This window comes from Acyrthosiphon pisum, chromosome A1 (genome assembly GCF_005508785.2).
Source record: "Acyrthosiphon pisum isolate AL4f chromosome A1, pea_aphid_22Mar2018_4r6ur, whole genome shotgun sequence".
Taxonomy (NCBI): Eukaryota; Metazoa; Arthropoda; class Insecta; order Hemiptera; family Aphididae; genus Acyrthosiphon; species Acyrthosiphon pisum.
The window spans coordinates 79,656,848-79,677,572 of NC_042494.1; the positions used below are offsets into that span (position 1 = coordinate 79,656,848).

A 20,725-nucleotide genomic window follows, 5' to 3' on the forward strand; every position below is an offset into this window, starting at 1 on the left:
AGCGTATTAGCCGGTAAGACATATACCTACCGATAAAATATATTATAATATGGTGAATATAATATCATTATGTGTTTTATGTACGGCCGCCCTCCGTAAACCGCACGCGCTTGTATTATAGTGTACAATGCGATCAGTCCTCTCTGTGCAGCGCGGTTCCCCCCCTCGAAGGCGGCGGCGGTGGCCCCGCTAAACGCAAAGATTTATCCAAAAACCATTATAATATGTTGTACTAAATAGTACTGTCGGCGACGGTGGTAATAACCGACGACGATGATGACTGTACGACGATCGTACCTACTATATAATGCGTATAATGAGTAATCGGTTTTATGCGGACGGACGGGGGTGTTGATGTAGGCGGATGCCGGGCTTGTGCGTGGCGCGAGGGGTGGGGACGAAAAGTCACGAATCATTCGGATATTATATTATTATTATATTCTTTATATAATATACACGGGGCCCCGGGGCTGATAGGCGAATATTCATTAATGCGCGCGCGGACTAATGCGGCTCGTACAATAAATCTATTACACCGACCGACCGACGACTATATAATAGTAATACAACCACGATAAACAAACATTGGAAAATATAATAATAATATTAAAAAGCTAATTAAAGACAAACCTCGGTTTCGTGTACCTGCGCGTTTGTCGGCAAGTGCATCCCAAAATGCGGTCGTCGAAAACTACGATGTTAATAATTAGTTAGCTATTACTTATCGGATGCATAATAGAAGATAGGTCACCCGTGTACCGCATATTACTAGACGTATATTAATATTACCTATATATCCGCGGTGGCTTGGATACGAATTCATTATCATTTAATCGGACGCGTTCGCGATGCTCGTCGTGCCACTTTGCTGATCCGAAAAGAGTTTCTTTTTTTAAATGTATTTAATAATCCTCATCGCGAATACCATCTGTCCAATATATCATATCCAAGGTTAGGTGTATAACAAAATCTATTATGACTACCTACTAATTATAATTTGCGTATAAGTACCTATATATAAGTTTGCTGTACCTGTTGGTCGGCATGTCAATAAAATGTGCTTTGACTCGTTCGATCAAAAAATACACACACTACGTGGTAGTTAGTTACAATAATTACTGTGCGCAATAACAAATTATATATGTGTTTCGCAATGGCGAGTGGCAATATAATAATACTGTATGGATTTCCAGTCACGCTTCATGCGTCTAAAAAACGGCGTGTCGCAAAAAAATTGAAATTGTTCTTCGTTTCAGTTTGTCGTCGTCTCGCATTTATCGTATAATTTATTAATTTTTTTTTTTAACATTATTATTAGTAATATATATCTGAAATAGCCCCGGCGGACGGTGAAATACACCACACATACATAATATATTTATATATTACACGCACATACAGAGGAATCCGTTGTTTCTCCTTCACTTCCGTTCGCCTCTGCACTCTACAGCCTTCGCCCCACCACCATACTTCTTCCGTCTCTTTCGCGCCCGTCCCTTCCGCCGGGATTATTCACGGCGAGATCCGAGCCGCCTGGGTATCGTAGAGCGGCGTAGAGGAGGTGCACATAAATCCCGAGTCCATTTGCTCTATAGCCATAAAAACGACATCGTAGATCTCTCCCGCCCGCGATTCTACTTCTACAAGCACACACACACACACGCACCCCTACTATACCATACACGCACAAACTGTGACTATATACCTATATAAAGCTCGAGCAAGCACTCGGAGATTCGGTCTATATAGATATTTATATATATCATTATATCATTATACACCCCTAGTTTGTTGTTTTCGCTACTAGAACTCACACGAACACACATCCACACGTCCACCCACCCATAAGCCACGTCTGTATACAATATGACCATATGTACATAATATATATGAGATACGTAGCTAAACGTTTTCACGAAAAATTGTCTACTTGCGAGCTCAGCAGCAGGCTCATTATCGCTTAGGTGCTGTCGATCAGTATAAAAAAAAAAATGATTTTCGTAAAAGTCCGATCGATTTTTGTCTGTCTGAATCAATACACATTATAAAAAATTGCGGGTTAGTTATACTATTCGTTTTCGACGACTAATGTTAATATTTTATCGCCAGCCTATTATAAGTTATAACATAATAATATTATCGTATTGGCGGGTGGTTTTTTTTTTGTTTATCGAGACGTGGTACTCCGTATATTGGTACCTACGGGCTTTCGACGCCAAGTATATTATATTATATAAACATCCCATTCAACTATATACAATTAATTGTATAATAGTTTATACTTTATAGTGGTGCATGAAGAATAATGTAAAAGTGTAATGTTTTCCTTTTAGCGGATCGTTAAGATATAGACCGGGTGTTTTGTTCGAAATTTGAGAAACGTTATGCTTTTCGCGGATAATATATGTGTGATATCAATTCTATAAGTTGAAACTTTAGGTAACGATACGTCGAAAACTTCATACAACATATGATACATAGTATAGATCGTAAATGTCGTATAATTATAATGGTGAACACAGCTCGCAAATCAATTTAAACGGCTATGGCTACGCGTAATTGAAAAGCACTGTTGACCTTTGTTCGCCCGCCGGGGCACTAAATCGGCGAGTAAACATAGTATAATATGTGTAATATCAAATATGTATTATACGCATGTATACTGTATAGTGTATATAACAATATAATATGCGTGAAACCTCTTTTATGACGTGTTAATGCTGTCGACGAATCGTCGGAGTCTCGTTTAGCTATGATAATAATTATATTATTATAATACGTACAATATAGATTCACTATATTTGCACACGTCTTGCAATTATTATTATTGTTATTATACTGGTGGTCTACTGGTCTGCACCTACATTAAATAATAATATATTATATTATATTTGACGAGTTCACATTACAGAAAGCGGACATTAAAATATAGTATATCGTTTTTGTAATATTATCATTTTTATAACATTGAGTATATGACGTGTACCTTCATGTATACGAAAAATCTAACAACGACAAATGAAGTCGTTTTGTCGGTGAAATGCAATAAATAAAGGTGGGTAAATATTTAAAACCTGCGCGCGCGGCATCAGCTTGTCTGCGGCAGCGGCGGTCAGTGGTGTATGCATCAGCAGCAGTCTACAGTGTACATGGGCGGAAGTTATGAGTATTTTCGTTTTTTTTTTATTATTATTTGTTTACGACTTGACGGTTTTGTATTTATATTCTATCGACGGCGGTGGCGGCGGCGAGGTGGAAAGAATGGAAATAAAAACTCGTAACCTCGGGGGTGGGCAAATGAAAATAAATTAAACGATAATTAATTTCGGTTGTTTCTCTCTCTCTCGCACGCTTACTCTCTCTCCCCGTCGTTACACACGAAATCCGTGTGACGAGTTAATAAAAACATAAAACGAATAATAATATTACTCTCCCATTCGCGTTTCGGTGTGAAGGAATGTTGAACCGTTGTCGTGTGTATACATAATATTATATACCAACGTCTAACGTATTATATATTATTATATATAATATGTTTTATACGTATAAATACGCTTATTACGAAGACCGTGTGTATATACGGTTGCAGCGACTCCGTCGACGACGTTTCGTTTTTAATACGGTCCCCGTCGAGCTGCAGCATCGTCGGCCATAAAAAAAACCGTCTGATTCCCGTCTGAAATGCCATCTATATATTATCTACTCCTCGGCCGCCGGTGATATCCTATATGTATATTTAGTATTTCAACTCTTATCTCGCGTTTACAACACTCCACAATAATTATTATCATTATAACACGTGTACCTATATCTGTTAAATCTGTACTATGTATATGCGTTTTAATTCTCAGGTATTAAAATATTACGCGTAGTTGCTGCCGCGGTCGTTATCGTCGCGGACGGTCGCCACCGCGTGAAAAGGGGTAAACGCTAAAGAACTCACGAACGTGGCGGTGGTGTAAATATTGTTTTGTGTGCTTATATTTTATACATTTATACACCTAAACTGATTCCGTAAAATTCGTAATGCACACGTACGCGTTGACGTAATAATAATATATTGTTCCGCGTTAAAATATATGGTGTTTGGATAACTGCAGCGGCTGCAGCTTGACGCGTCGTATATAACAATATTATCCGATAAACGTTGTGTTGTGTTTTCGTTTGTATACAAAGAAGGGTGAGCATTCTTAATTTTTTTTAACCGACATTTCTGATATTATAGACAACATACACATATTTTCTTTATACCTATATAATATATAGGTACCGTAATCTGCAGTTATAGAGTTCGGGATTAAAAAATTAAGCATTTTACAGGCACACCGTTTTTGAAAATTTGTTGGTATACCAGCTACTTAGTCGAAAACGCTGTTTCTTTACAAACAACATATACCTTATCACCGCTTTCAAATAAATAACGGGTTTTAATACATTTCAAAGTTCAGGTGACAGATGAAAGATGAGACGGGGAGGGGTGGGTATAGACGCAGATAATAATCTAAATATTATTTATATATATAAATTTGTAAACTATTACGTTACTAACTAATATCAAATATGCCTATTACAATGTTACAATCCGCTTTGTGTGTGTGGACCTTCTCATAAACCATTTTCTGGTCTCTTTCGAGCGATAGAAAATGTTGACGGGAAAAATCCTGCGCCGAACACTGGACCGATTCTATACACACGTATCGTAAGTACCGCTGCACGCATCGCTTGCCTACACGTGAAAACGCCGCCGAGCGGTATATACCTATACCAGTTTTGTCGAGACGTTGGCCTCGAGCCGGTTAGGGAAAAAAAACGATTCACATAAATAACGCCAGCGATCTACTACATTGTATAGTATATACGTATAGGTTCGACGCTAAGGTACTATATAATATAATATTATAATATATCATAGTCGAACGGGGGTAATTCAGAAACAATAAAAACGTGTATAATTTGTATACATATAGGTATATACGCACCGTAATAATTATTGTTCGATACATAGTATTATAATATACTCTGTTTTGAAAACGGTTCGGGGGTATAAATTATATGATAGTATTATTATTATTATTAGTATGTGTTTGTTTCGATAGAAAAACGGTTCGTATATAAAATATAGAAGTGGATCGTTAAAAAATAGGACGCTCGCAGTTTCGATCGTCCGACCGACCGACGTTCTATAATAACATAATAACTCCTCGTAACTACACATATATATGCGTATAATATTGTAAATTATAACGATTAATAATATTTTCCTTTTCCGTTTTATTATTACAATCGAATATTACCCTCTCGATTTTTTTTCTTCTGAAGTTCATAATATATTTTTGATATCATTTATTATTGTTATTACCTTTCTCGCCATCGCGTCGTTTATACGAAATTATACTTAAGTGCGGTCACAGATTGTCAGGGGGTTTGGGAGGAGGGGGCTGCAGCTGGTACGACGACGGTATATATAATAATACATATTATTATAATCATATTGCATTGTTCTAATTGAATGCTAGGTTATTTATATTATAATATTGTTATTATGGTCTCACCATCGTTTCGAGTAGGCCGGGCCGATAAAATATGTTATAGGTTAATACGTGTATATAATTTCTATTTTTTTTTATTTTGGTTTTAAAAGCTTTGCGCGCGTAGTCGTTAAGGCGGATATATTAAAAACGCGACGGCGGAAAGGGCTCTCACTAATGGAAAGACAACGTAATAACACGTCTACAGCTGCTGCAGCCCCACACACAGTCGAACGGGGAAAAGTGTGTGCGTTAAACTGTCAATCTTTTCGGGGTCGGATAACAGTCATTACGACGACGACGACTAAAGAAGGGTCTGTTTTTAACCGCGCCTCCGGGTTTTTATTTCTTAGTATACAATATACCTACCCACTAAGGATTCTAAATTTCGTTTTTACTCTTATTGCAAATCTTTTACAGAGAAAATAAAACATTCAGTATGTACATATATGTATTTGTATACAAAAATACATTAAAATATTACACAGCCGACAACTGTAATGATCACGATTATCTCGTGTATTTAAATTTTAAATATAAATATATATTATATTAATAAGTCATTTTATAACAGTCATTACAATTTCCACATATTATGGTATCTAGATTTATGTTTTACTATACATATGCATATGATGGTAGCCCATTTGCAAAGTCTATCCTCTACAGTGTGTAATAGTTTCGGCATTTGACGTATTTAGGAACCACGTCATCGCGATAAATGTCGATGATACGAACGATCGGATGGTAATTACAGTCAACATATTATATTATTCACTGTGTATGCTATACTGTAGATAATATATCAAAACGCATTTCACGAGCATTCGTTTTAATGGACGTCTATAGCTGCAGTACTCACTGCAAACGCACGAGTATCGTTCGACGAGTCTATAATATGCGAGCACGGCTTAAAGGAGGAGATCTCCAAAGTTTTTGGACCGAGAGAGGGCGAAAGTCGCGTGACCCGACCGCAAAACATTAAAACCCCATCAGCGAGCGCCGCACCTGCGACTCGGCTCGTACTTTCCTGCGCCGGCAAAACTATCTCGTGCGACATGTCGTACGCACACACATACACACACATACATAATATATTATTCGAAAACGGAAATAAAATGTATCCGTACATAGAAACTAGTCGTGTCGACGCGTAATTCAAAATATATACACGACTTTATATACCTAGGGATACCTATGGAATATGATACATAATATATTATAATATGTGTGTAAGTATACTATATATAGATTCAATACTACATTAGTTCCATGCCCCCCGATGAGTAGTTTCAAATTAAAACTGATGTAGAAAATTATAAAAAAAATATACCATATAAATTATCATAAGTATAAGTACTTGAAACTATGTAAAGATATAATTTTTTTTAAAACATAAAAATTGATCGAGTGTTAACCACTTCAACTATATACGTTAAACATATTTAGTAAACATTATAATTTATAATCCACAATAATTTAGGATGCTCTTAAAATATTAGGTTTTCGTTCTCTCGCCGGGTAAAACGTAGAAAATTAGTGTCTGTTTATAATGGAACGATCTGCTCCAAGTCGCCGCGGCGTGCGTAAAACGAAACGACTCCAATATAATATAAGTACCTACCTGTTATAATACGTTATGAACGCTACGTCGTAATGTGTTTACGTGTAAACGGGGTGAAAACAACAAACCGGATCCGGGGTCCCCTCATATAGTATAGGTATACGCATAATATACTCGAAACAGACTTTTTGAACGTCTACACTCGTCTAATATGATTCGATTTCGTTTGATTAATTCAAAGTTTACGACGACGATGATCTACCCCGCGCCACCCGCGGTACGACAGCATAATGGGACTGTCGGTCGGCGTTTCCTACGGTTTTATGAACGCGAGTCGCGGCGGGGGAGAAACGTTGGAAAATTTAACGACGATAATTACAGTAATAAAAACAGGTATATATATAATAATAATAATAATGATAGTAATACGCGCTCTGTGTGACCGTGATATGTATGTGTATAAACTTATAGTACCCATGTACCATGGTATATAACCAGTAACATTTCGGTTGTCCGCTGGTATATAATAATATAATACAATATTTAATAATATACGCTGCCGCGTCGACGAACTTTTATTGCCCGATACACAATATTATTATATTATATTATATTACATTATACAATATTATGTATGTTTGCAATGCCGACGCTGTAATAATTAATCGTTTACTGCCCTTTGTGTTTTATACACACATATTATTATGTGCTTACGAGCGCGCGGCACAGTATATATATATATATATATACGTATGCGTGGTACACAGATATTTACTTAAGCTTTACGGTCCTCGTAATAGTGTTTAGTCCGCGGGTCTCGTATACATCGAAATAGTACACTTAAAAAAATCAAATAATAATAATTATAATAATAATAATAATACAGACTTAACTACTGTCTCGTATCGTGATCTAACGGAATGATGCCCGTGAATAATTATTATATCTCGCGAACGCTGTCGTGCCACGGACGCGAATTATGTACCTATACATTGCAGAAGATGACCGGGAGACATTGCAGAAGATGACCGGGAGAGTTGTTGATCAGTGCACGTCGTCGCCGGATCGAGATAATGCAATAATAAAACAAAATATAACATGAGCAATATAATAATATTATACATTGGTACCTAATACCTATATATCGTACTATGGTATATCGCAGGACATTATTATAGTGGTCCCGTGCAGATTGTATCTCGCCTACGTTATAATATAATATATGCGCGTGTGTAATGATAATAATAATATTACAATATATCGGTAGATCATCGACGCGGACGGTTAAACAATATAATACCCGCCTGCATATTATTATTATCATAATATTATACCCGTATGTGGTGAACACGGTGGTGGTCCGTCCGCAGAGAACGACACGAGTCGTAGAAAAAAAATTGACAAGTTGCCGTTAAAGGTTCCGCCTTTAATAATTATTCCGCGGTTTAATGATAATAATAATAATAATAATAATAATAATAATGATAATGATATGTATGGAAAACGGAAACACAGGTTTTCTATCGTCGACTATCCGTGTGTTGAGTCTGGAGTGTACATGTACCTGTAATAATATTATATATTATACTCATATTATATTATGTGTACGAATATGTGTAATTATCTCGTCGGGTTAGATACCTACCTGTTGTATTATGTAGCTGCGCCTCGCGTTTAACTGCGTTTAATTGAGCTCCTCGGCAGCATAGGTCGTACATATATAAATATAAAATAATTTATATTATATTACATAGTTAGTACAATATATATTATAGTATTATATTATTTTGACGCCGTGTGTACCTATATAATAATATATTGTGTACCGTTGCAGATAGGTACATTATAACACATACCTATTATAATATTTTAATATGTGTACAATAATAATTGTTCGCTTCGTTTCGGCGAGTTTTTGTATGCATATACGTTCGTTTTTTTTCCTGCGACGACGTTAACCCGAAAAAAATTGTACCCATCAAACGGATTTGGGTTTTTTTTTCGCATGCGTAACACTGTAATAATAATATTATAATACATAATATACGGCTGCACGCGATTGTTTGGGGCGGTGGCGCGCGGATATCATCCGTCCCGCGCGTTGAGCGTGTTATTTAAAACCGTGCGATTTCCCGTCACACCGCTACGACCTATTCCGACAACAACGAAAATCACACCGTACATGATATAATAACATATAATAATATTATATTATCATTGCTTTTAATTGTAGAGTGGGTGTGTGTTTTGTGTATACGTATATCTTTATATTATAAATTTGTTGCGTTTGTTTTAATAATTGTTTTTGTTTGGCGCGCGAATCGACCGCAATTTAAAAAAAAAACCGCACTCGCTGCTGTTCCAATTAAAAATGGCGACCGTCGGATCCACCGATGTATTATTATCACAGATAAATAGTTTTATCTGTGTTATTATTATATTATATTATATTATTACGACACTATTATTATAGATACATGATATATTGTTGTTCGATATAATATTATATGTATGCTTGCAACATCCTCTCCTCCACCGATGATAGTAATATACGGAAATGCGATGGTAAAAAGTTATTCGTTTGATAAAATAATAATAGTCAGTCGATGGGTGATTGGTGGAGGATAAAAAAGGATTCAACCGCGTAGACAATGGAACAATTAGTCATTGACTCCACGACGGGATCGCTAAACGGAGTCAATATTTGATACACACACACACACACACACACACTCGCTGCAGGTAGATAAATAGTATTTAATATTATTATTATTGTAATGCGTACCTACCACCAATATATTATATTGTAGCGAGTACACGGTTGTGCATAATAATATGTTAATCGGCATTTACGCACATTATTGTCGTCGCCCGGACAGCTGTCGATTATTATCACATGTTTAATATATACGGTGTGTACGGGGCAGAAAGAGAGAGAGAGAGAGAGAGAGAGAGAGAGAGAGAGATAGATAGATAGATCTAGACGGCGGTGGAATGACGTGGCGGCGAAAGAGGAGTTTCACACAAGCACACATATATATGCATTATATTATATGTGTGTGTGTATAATATGACTTTACAATGAGACTGCGTTTTGATTGTAATTGCCTATCGTTTGTGTGACGACGATGTTCCACACCGCGAGTCCGTCTCTGCCGCCTCGCCACCGCCGTCAAAGCACCCTTTGGCCGATTCCGATCGCGAATTAATGACGTCGGCCGACGATGATGGCAAACGGTCGCGGTTAATAATAATACAGTTCTGAACGCCACCGCAGCGCAACTTGTGTGGGCGTTCATGTCGTTGTGGAAATTATTGATGGAAAAACGAAAATTAGACCATACTGCCGTGAAAACTGTATAACAATAATTATTATAATATTGTGCAAATACCCGAGGAATGACGCGTCTGCGGAAACGAGCGAATATCGAATGTAAAATTATTTTTTCATTCTATTTCGAAATATTGGTTATTACCACCAGAACTTTATTATTGTACAGGCGTATCCGATAATCGACGTTAATAATCCGTTTACTATCGCTATAGATTTTATCCGGTGATGGAATCGCGCGCAACATCGAAATGAAAAAAAATGAAAAACATAGAAGAATATTGTTTTTTCAGTATAATAATTTTTCACCTGTCCTACGTTTATAATAAAATAAAATACGCGCCGTTTCTATTCCCGTAGACGTCCGGGATGTGGATTTCAATTTTCATGGTACGCGTATATTATATTCGCGTGGCGGATTCGCGAAAATTCTAATTTTACGATCACTTTCTGCTCCGGTCACGTCTGGGCGCCTCGCGTTTTTTCGATATACTCCTCGTATATTTCATGCGAACCCGGTGAAACCCTGCAATTGGATACCGTCCAAATAAAGTTGCTCGTTTCCTCCGCCGAGTCGATTTGGCTCTCGACGCCTCGTTCGCATGTATAGCGTATTTACATTCCGCGCGAAAACTTGCTTTAATGTTATATAATAGTATAGCCATCTCATGTCTATACCGCGAGTTGCTGCTGCATCCGGCTTCTATAGTAACGGACGCGACGATTCATTGCTGCAGTATAGGTTGTTTCGGACATACTATCGGCTTACTCGAGCTGAGAAAATATCACTCACCCCAATAAATTCGCATAGACTTACAATAATATCTATAAATAGTTTAAGCATAGAAAGTAGAAAGCCGTAAAGTAGTAGCCGCTGCTGACGATACAGTTAAATCGGACGCGCACTTATAATAATAAATCATCATCATCAAGATCGTGGTCGAATTCTTTGCGATACACATATTATAGCACAGCACCTGTCCTAGCAGTGATCGCGAGTTCTATACCACTATGCGATGACCGCTGTCAGATTTATCTTCCATGTATACCAGTCGGCGGGGGAGGAGGCTTCGATATAATATAATATTGTTGTAGTAGCCCGTCGTCGCCCGCATATTCGCTTATGGCATATACATTTGAACGTGTTTGTGTGTAAGTATTGGATGTGAATATATGGTTGGAACAAAATTTCATTCCCCGCGCCTACATAATATTTTAACCGCCACAACGCCGCTGAAGACTGACCGCCGTTACGGGAGGCGAATCTTCTTCTTCTTCGACTCATCATGTCTCTCGCAGTTCCCGAAAAGTATTCGCGGGTGCATCGTGTGCGTTTTGGGCTGATTGATTTATGAAAGTTTATGACGCTCATAATAAAACCAGTTCGTGAAATTAGAAAACCGTCGAAGGATAACAAATTCCAGACCGCCGCCGCAGCGGACCCTTGTTATAATATATACGTATATAGTGCCCTGCGGCAGAGGTGGTTTATAATATTATATTTACACGTATATTAAATACAATGTTATTGCGTGCGTTTTGTCAAAAACTGAAATAGCAGTATTCCCTCGGACCCTATTCTGTCACTCTCCCCCGGCGGCCCGCGAACAGATGGTCGACTGCTGCAACGGTCGGCACCTTGTATATTATACATACGCGAAACGCACAAAAGGCCAATACACACTGCATGCACGACCGGATGGTATTATATAGAAAAGCTGACGTTTGTGTCGACTCCGTTGCCCGGCCGAGGAGAAAATCTCGCACGCTCGTTTAATTTGATCGCACACATATATATACTGCCCCCGGGGTGTCCGCCGCCTAGTCGTATAACACACACAATATATATATACATAATGTATACACACATACCATATACGTATAGCCTAGAGGGCCGTGACTTGTGGGGGTGCGCGGGACCGTGGATTCGGGCGACTGGCCGGGGTCGATTCAGCAGAAAAACTGACAATTTATTTGTCTCCCGAAAACAACACTGTGTATTATATATATAATACCCCTTTTCCCTCGATTTTCGTTTACAATAAAACCCAAATATATATTTACGGCCCCGCGTTTATATAATATAATGTTTATGTACAATACAAAACTGCATTGTGCGTATCATCCCTTATAATACACATAGCACGCGATTATAATCACTGCTGTGCATTTATATATATATATATATATATATGAACATAAAACAATATATATAGATGTACGTATATCGACTGCGGGGGTGACGCGTGACCTAGCCGACGCTGTTTTCTCTCACCAGACATCACCCCGGGGACAGATATAATATTATGTATTATTATTATATTTTAGTGCAGTTCTATTATCGACTTTTCTCTCTAATATATTATTATATTATATTCTTGTAGGGCGTGCGAACTTTTTCTGCGTTATCTGGTGGATGGCTGCTGCAGTTGTTAACGCATAAACACTTCGTCCGATCCGCATTAATGATTTATATTTCTATATACTTGAACAACTTTTTCATGTATCTTCAAACAATAATATCATTCATAATTACGGTCGTCTGCATACGTTTAGGGTTGGAGAGTATCATATAATATTATAAGTGTGGCGTGTATATATCATATATGTTTACACATTTATTTATTATATTGCAGCATATACTAACGTATGGACAGATGTAGGTACCCCAAAACCCAAAACTATGTGCAACGTTTAAGTTATCTCCTGCGTTTTCGATCGTTCATTGTGCTAATAAACCGAATATATGTAATATCCAATAATATACCTAAACGTACAATGACATTTATGTAATGTAATGTCGTGTGTATTGCACGCTAGTGAGGTCTGTATATAATCGGTTGCAGCTGCAGCACTATAATATTAATAATAATAATCGAGTGACTCGCACATTTAATATAATATAATATATTACGTCTAATGCAATATCGTCGTACATTGTCATTGAAACGGTGGTGGGTGCGTGCACCCAATAATGGCACTTGTACGTTATAATATTACGTGCGCGCACGTATGCGTAAATAGAATACGATAATTTCACTATATTTCCACTGGAAATGCGGTGGTTTGCCGATTTGCGAGCATAAAATTTACGCCGTTATGGTATCTATCGTTAATCCGATTTTACCGCAGCGTCGAGCGATAAAAAGGCCACATGGCCGAAAACAGTACCGACAGAGCGAATGCCATTATGTATTTATGTGTGTGGTTGAGTTAATCTAATAATGTAATATTATATAAATCATCGAATTTAATATTGTATCTGAATCGTAAACTGCGGCGCAGTGTAAGATGGTTTCCGAGTACGAGTATAATATAATGTATTTTTTTTCAAATAAACTCGTCGTGAACAAAATACCCATCGACTTCACTAGAGCTTCGATATCGGACCATAAATTTCTAACGCGCTGACCACTGTATAGTTTCGCGCATATTATACAATAATACTCGTACAGTCCACGAAACGACAGCTGACTCCTGCACTTTCAGTTTGACCAACATTTTGACTTGAAAAAGTTTTGATATCAATTAAAGACAATATTTGGGACAACAACCAGACATGCCCAATATTTCCGAAATTTACTTTCCTATGAAATCGTTTTCATGGAAGAAAACCCTTTTTATTGATACAAAAACAATAAAAATTCATAGATAACACATAATTATAAATTATCTATGTACAAATCCAATTATTTTCTTCTGAGTTATGATACATTCCGTTAATTATTTTCTATGAGAATAAGATATGGGATAACGAATTTTGAAATGGTTGTCTTGAACATTATCATAATATGGAGATATCCCGTTTTTGCCCCCGGTCTTCAATTCTGGTTGGTAATTTATTTTTATAATATAATATCATAATTCATAATAGCCTTTTATTTCATACACTGCATCTGCACCGCCGCGATATGTGGTTTGAATGATTTCACTCGAACTTGTCGCTTCTTCTCCGCCACGCAATAGTTAAAATAATAATGATATACATTGTCTTCAGTTTGTGCGGCACATATATATTTTTTATTTATCAGGTGAAACGCGAACGACCTTAACTATACGCAACACGCACTGCTGCTATAATACATCCTCTCACGTTCACAAAAGAGGACGTTGCGTCCCGCGTAATCTGAGGCGAACAAAGCTCTTCCGGCGGCGGTGCCGCGCGAAACTTTCGTAATAGCCTTTGGAATGTTATTATAAAGTTTTCACGTCCCCGTCGGTGCGGGCGATTGAACGTAAGATGGGCGGGGGGGGGGAGGCTCTAAAAACAAAACATTAACGAATATACGCCGTCAAGTTAATTTCGTCCCTTTATTACGACCCATTTCCCGACTCTCTCGCTCGATGTGTCCTTGCAGCATTGCGTTCAGCGTTATTCAGTGGATATAATAATATATATATACAGTTTATTATTATTATTGTATTCCGTTGCACGCGTATGTACCTACTACACTACGCGACGAATGTGACGTTGTAATATATCGGTCTGCCATGTACTGTTTTCGCGTTGTGTAATTATGTGTATAAAAACATCAAAATTATTATTAAAAGCCGTGTATAGAATATTCAGTTGGCTTTAAACCTCGAGCGATAAACATATCTGTCAAATCTCCTGCGGTATAATTATAGTCATCTGCTGCAGCAACGCAGGTCTCTGGTACTTATATAAATTTATAAGTGACTGAAATTAACAGAAATAGAAAACATTATTTACCAACTTTTGTATATGTACACGGAACTTTATCATATCACAATTTGTAACCGTATGTAATATTGTTAACATTTACCGTATGTCCGTATAATATGTGTTTTTTAATAGAATTAAATTTACGTAGAACTCAAGTACCTATATAAATCGTATTATATATTGCAATTTTTTTCTATAATCCGTGATCCGGGACTCAGGTATAGATTAGTAGGGTAGGTTGGGGTAGGCCGTATGGGATGAGATACGATAGAGAATGTTTACCCGATATTCTGTACAAGCAATAATAAAACCACACCGGTAGAATTAAATCTGTGTAGTTAAAAATACTTTATAAATTATGGGCTTAATTTCGTAGGAAAATAAAAAAAAACCGTTATTAACTTTTTTTTTGTGTGTCCAAATCGGAAAAGGGGAAAAACAACTGCGAAATCGCCGTGCTCGCGAATTTCCCGAGGGGGCAACTTTTTAGGGAGGGTTTTTGCATTTTTATTGCCTTGCCGCGGTTTCCGATGTCCGATGTGCGTTTCTCTTTGATTTATATGCCAATTAAAAACAACTCGGGGAGGTATGAAAAAAAAAAAATAAATAAAGCAACAACGGAACAACACGCTAATTAGTCCTTTTTTTTTGAATACCACTTGACGAATCGAATTGCCCTGGCGAGAGCCGTGAATTTTAAATCATTGTATATATTATTATATATATATAACCTATAGGTATCGTAACAATTATATTACGAGTGGGTGCCAATAAATAAAATACATATTATTTGTCGTCCCTTACCGGTATAGGCACGACGGGAATGATTTTATTATATCTACAAAAGAAAAACGTACCCTCCGCTAAGTACTACCACCTCTTTATCACTTGTATACCTGTACAGTGCACACACATTAATGTAAAGTTCATTGTTGATGGATACCGTTATTAGATGAGTTTCATTTCGCAGCTTTATGTATAAAATACAGGGATGGAAAACGTTTTTAAAAAACGTTATTAAACGGAAAAAAACAAAAAACGAAAACAATTAAAAAACAAAAACAACTGAAAAACGATAACAAAAAATCCCAAAAACCAAAAAAAATTTAATAACGAAATCAAAAAAGAAAACGAAAATAAATTATAGTATTATACATTATTAAATTATACCACGAGAAAAAAATTTTAGAAAAAATATTCACTTGTCTTTACTTTTTAATCTTTAACTTAAAAAATATTTTAATTTGAAATCAGAAATTTTTAATTTTCTAATTTTTATATAAATTATAATTTTGATTTAAAATTTAAATACTAAGAATAATTATAAATCTTAGATATTTTTAACTTTTAAGTGCATTTCTGTATTGCGTGTTACTATTATAACTTAAAAGTTAAAAGTTACAAGTTATAAGAATATAATATAAAAAATAAATATACTATCAAAAACGTTATTTGGAAACAATAAAGAAAAATAACGTTTTTAAAAACATTAATCAAAAACGTAATAATCAAAAACGTTTAAAAACGTTAAACAAAAACGATATTTTTTAAATCAATAAACAAAAACGAAAACGAAAAAATTAAAAACGTTTTCCATCCCTGATAAAATAGGACATGTAGTGTTATCGTCAAACAGTGTATAATAAATAGTAATATTAATTATTATTGTTATATAATAATGTATATATCTGCACTTATCTACGTATAACGCATCATCATCACTTCAGCACCAACCACGTATCGCTACAGCACATAAGTACGACGGAAACGGCAGAAAAAACCATTTTTGCACCGATCTTCTATCATATACGTTTTACAAATATATATATAACTACGTTCCCTACCAACAGGGAAGTTAAATTTGTGTCATATAAATACGCTGTGGCTGTAATCTCGAGCAATACCACGATTGAGTTTTCGTCACAAATCGTATACCTACTTACTATAAATAATATATATATTACCGTCCACCTGCAGCCTTTCGCCAATCATAATATGTTGCGATGTGTATATATAGACACTTCTATAATAATAATACCATCTCTGTAGGTACCAAACATCAGAATAGTTTTCGTCGCTTTTCGTGCTCGCTCGGGATGTATATACATATTATAATATATTATGTGCGTATTACCGCGCATTGCATCATATACACTCGTTAATTCGCCGCAATATAACGGCGGGACGGGATTTAGAAGGGGCCTATAATGTGAGTGTGTGTGCGTTTGTATATTATACCATATCATACGTGTGTGTATATATATAGTGACAAATGCCAATTAAACCGAGGGCGGTGCTATTGTTTTTCGTTTTCCAAGGTCGAGACGGCTCGGCGGGGGCGGAAACTCTGCAGCGCGCCGGCAACGCTAACGTGTTCCGAAAGCCATTATATTATATATACGCGAATCCGCCCGAATCGCCGTCGGAGCTTTGTCCCCGCGGCCGTTGTCGCCCGGAAGTTTTGCCGTTTGAAAAAGCTTCGATAAAACATAATATTATATTATATCAGTTTCCTCTGATGACGATTTAAATAACTTTATTATATTATATTATACGTCGTCCCCTCATAACCGTCGGAATTATTTTTACCGGTCGGTCGTTACGCATACACCTATATTATAATGTTGTTTTTAAGATGATACTATATAGCGAAGCGAAAACTCTTATAAAAAAAATCGATATATCATCAATATTATTATTATATGTATACGGACGATCATTTGAAAATGTGATTTCTTCCTCAACTACTAATATATATATATATTTATATATATTAAGATATATGTAAAATATTATATAATTATATAGCGGAATAGAACTGTACAATCAGTTGTATAGGATAAATAAATTATACTGTATATTTTCTTCTTTTTATTTCGCATTCACGAGTCTTATTCAAACCGGGAAATACGACTTACTAAGGAAATTACTCTGCATGCAATTCATCACGATTCGGAATTTTTTTCATGTATTTAGGTATACATATGATACTGTATAATATTAAATATTGTATATTTTTGGACAGAAAATATTTTAAGACCCTGTGAAAAATGCGTACCTATTTGTGGTTCTCTGTATATACTATATATTCCGTTGTTGTGTATATAGTACTTGCAGTATACCGTAGTAATTCGCTCGGCCTTTGAAATCGTAGGATTTCTAATTATATTACGCCTCGGCGTCAAGGTATATATCATATATGGCGTAGGTATGTATATACGCGAGCTATGGAGCTGGTTAATTATCGCAAACAAGAAGTTTCTCGCGAGCCCGAAGATATATAATCAACGTAATACGATATACAAACGGATAGTTAAATATATTTTATATAAACATGGTATTTTTCTAACTAATGTCACCACTAGGACAAATACTCATGTGAACCAAAAATTACATTTTCAGATTTTTTTTCCATCTTAAAAAAGAAAGGTTTTACATTTAATTTTTCTTAAAATTATTATGTATTTAAATTTAAAAATATATATTTATATATATGTATATTAAACCACAGGATTCTCTGAAACGTTCGCATGTTAAATGATACTTATGTCACATAACGATTGTCTCATATTTTGCACCATTATGGTACCTTACCTATTAAAAAAAAATGATTTGACCTAAAAGTTTCATTGCGTGATTGACAACAGCTAGTTATCAATAACACAGAACAATATAGAAGCGATACTCGATCAGCTGATCGGGTTTCTATATCCCTACATGGTATGAATTATTGGACTCTAAAAGTTGTACCGTATCCGTAATCTGATAGAATGTTGGCAACGTGTATCCCTCTTTGTTACGAAATTATATAAACGGAAACAATCCATTAACCACGGACGATGATCGTTTTAATTTATTCAAAGTTTTTTATGCATGATATTGTCAGTTTCAGTATAGTTATATACATTTTGCTATGAAATATGAATTAAATATTAAAATATTGTTATTTGACATTTTTCAAATGATTTATAATATTAAATTGATAACGTATACCACGCAAACAGTACTATAATATTATATTATATATTTATATAATAGGTATGCTTTTTATAATCGTATCGGAGTTGTTTCGTGTGCTCGGCGGGATTAAAAGATACTCCTTTGATTGTCCGCTTGTTGTAGTCATCGAAATCAACCCCCACGCCCCCGCCCCTAGATACTGCATATTATATACACATGCATGTAATTCCCTACAGAGTATTCCAGGCACAAAGTCAATTCCCCAAACGGCGGAGGGTAGGTATATATTATTATATATTTTATGTATAGATGCTTATATGCGATATATGTGATTTAATATTATATAACATTAGTCATCTCCGGTTCCTCCTCTTTCTAGCCGAACGCAGGAGCTCGTATATTATGCGTTGCAACTACCTATGTATAATAATATACATTATTAATAACTCGATTTTCGTTGCTTATGTTTCAGTTGGTGCCCAGAGACGTCGAAGCCACGGAATGTGAGAAGAAATCGGACTGTTGGAAGGTGAGTCTTTGTACACCTATTTACTTATTTATAGAGAATTCGACTTAAACATCACTTAAATATTACATAAAAAAATAAATAACAGCTAATCCAGAGATAACCCAGAATTATTACTCGTGAATAAAGTTTAAAATAAATTGAATTAATTGCTTACATAATAGTACTTATCTAATACTATTCGATTAAAACGAGCTGGGAAAATGTTATGGTGAACGTTCTTTGCATATAGTATACATTAAACATATTGTATATAATAAATTATATGTTGTATTGATACAGACCCTGTAACAAAATCAAACCGTAGTGAGTGCCGTAGGATTTTTCCATTACCGAGTGAAGAAAAAATAATTGAAATCCACCCCCACTCGCATCTTTTTTAATGCATTTTTATAACGCGATCGTCGCAACTATACTCTATAATATATTATAGCACATATATATCGTCGCTGTACCGGTAGTGTTACCTATATATGCCGGAGAAAACTGTACCTATACCTATTTTTATAGTACACATTACAGCGCTTTATATAGTTTCTTCCCCTAGTCCGCTACTCGACGAGTATACATAATACAATATAATGTGCGCACTCGGTGCGAACATTTTACACGTCGTTTGGGCGTCGTAATCGTCACTCTGTGTCTTCTCTGCCATATAATAATAATATCAGATGGTTATTATATCCAATAACCTCTCGCATTATATATGTTAACGTGGATAATGCACACACATTACGCGTTAAACACATACATAATATTATATAGACGTATATGGTCGTATACCCCGAGACTAATTTCGGCGGTTTCGATTGCAGCGGACGCTGCTGCCAGTTATTTACAGTCGAATCGTCACTAACAGTCCTCGCCGCGCGTATTACCCTCCTAATAGGCGACATTCGGTACGTTTTTCTTTGCAAATCGATAGTACAATAACAATACAAGTATACATATTATATTATACTGCAGCACAGAAACTCCCGCGGCGATATTGTTGTATACAACTACACATATCGCGGGTGTGCGTGCGTGCGTGCGCGTTGGTGTGGCGGAGATATAGTTGAGCCCTGGAGACGTGGTGAATGGCAGCACCGGAGACATTCACACCTGGTTTTCCACCTCGGAAATTGGC

The 20,725-nt window shown here is 36.1% G+C and overlaps 1 protein-coding gene across 1 annotated transcript in view; it reads left to right on the forward strand.

The window, feature by feature from the left end:
* LOC100160448 overlaps window positions 1-20,725 on the forward strand; it is a 120,559-nt gene that overhangs the window by 21,025 nt on the left and 78,809 nt on the right. Inside the window, exon 2 of the mRNA XM_001943700.5 lies at window positions 19,543-19,599. Coding sequence (XP_001943735.2) covers window positions 19,543-19,599 — 57 coding nt within the window. The remainder of the gene's footprint in view (window positions 1-19,542; window positions 19,600-20,725) is intronic.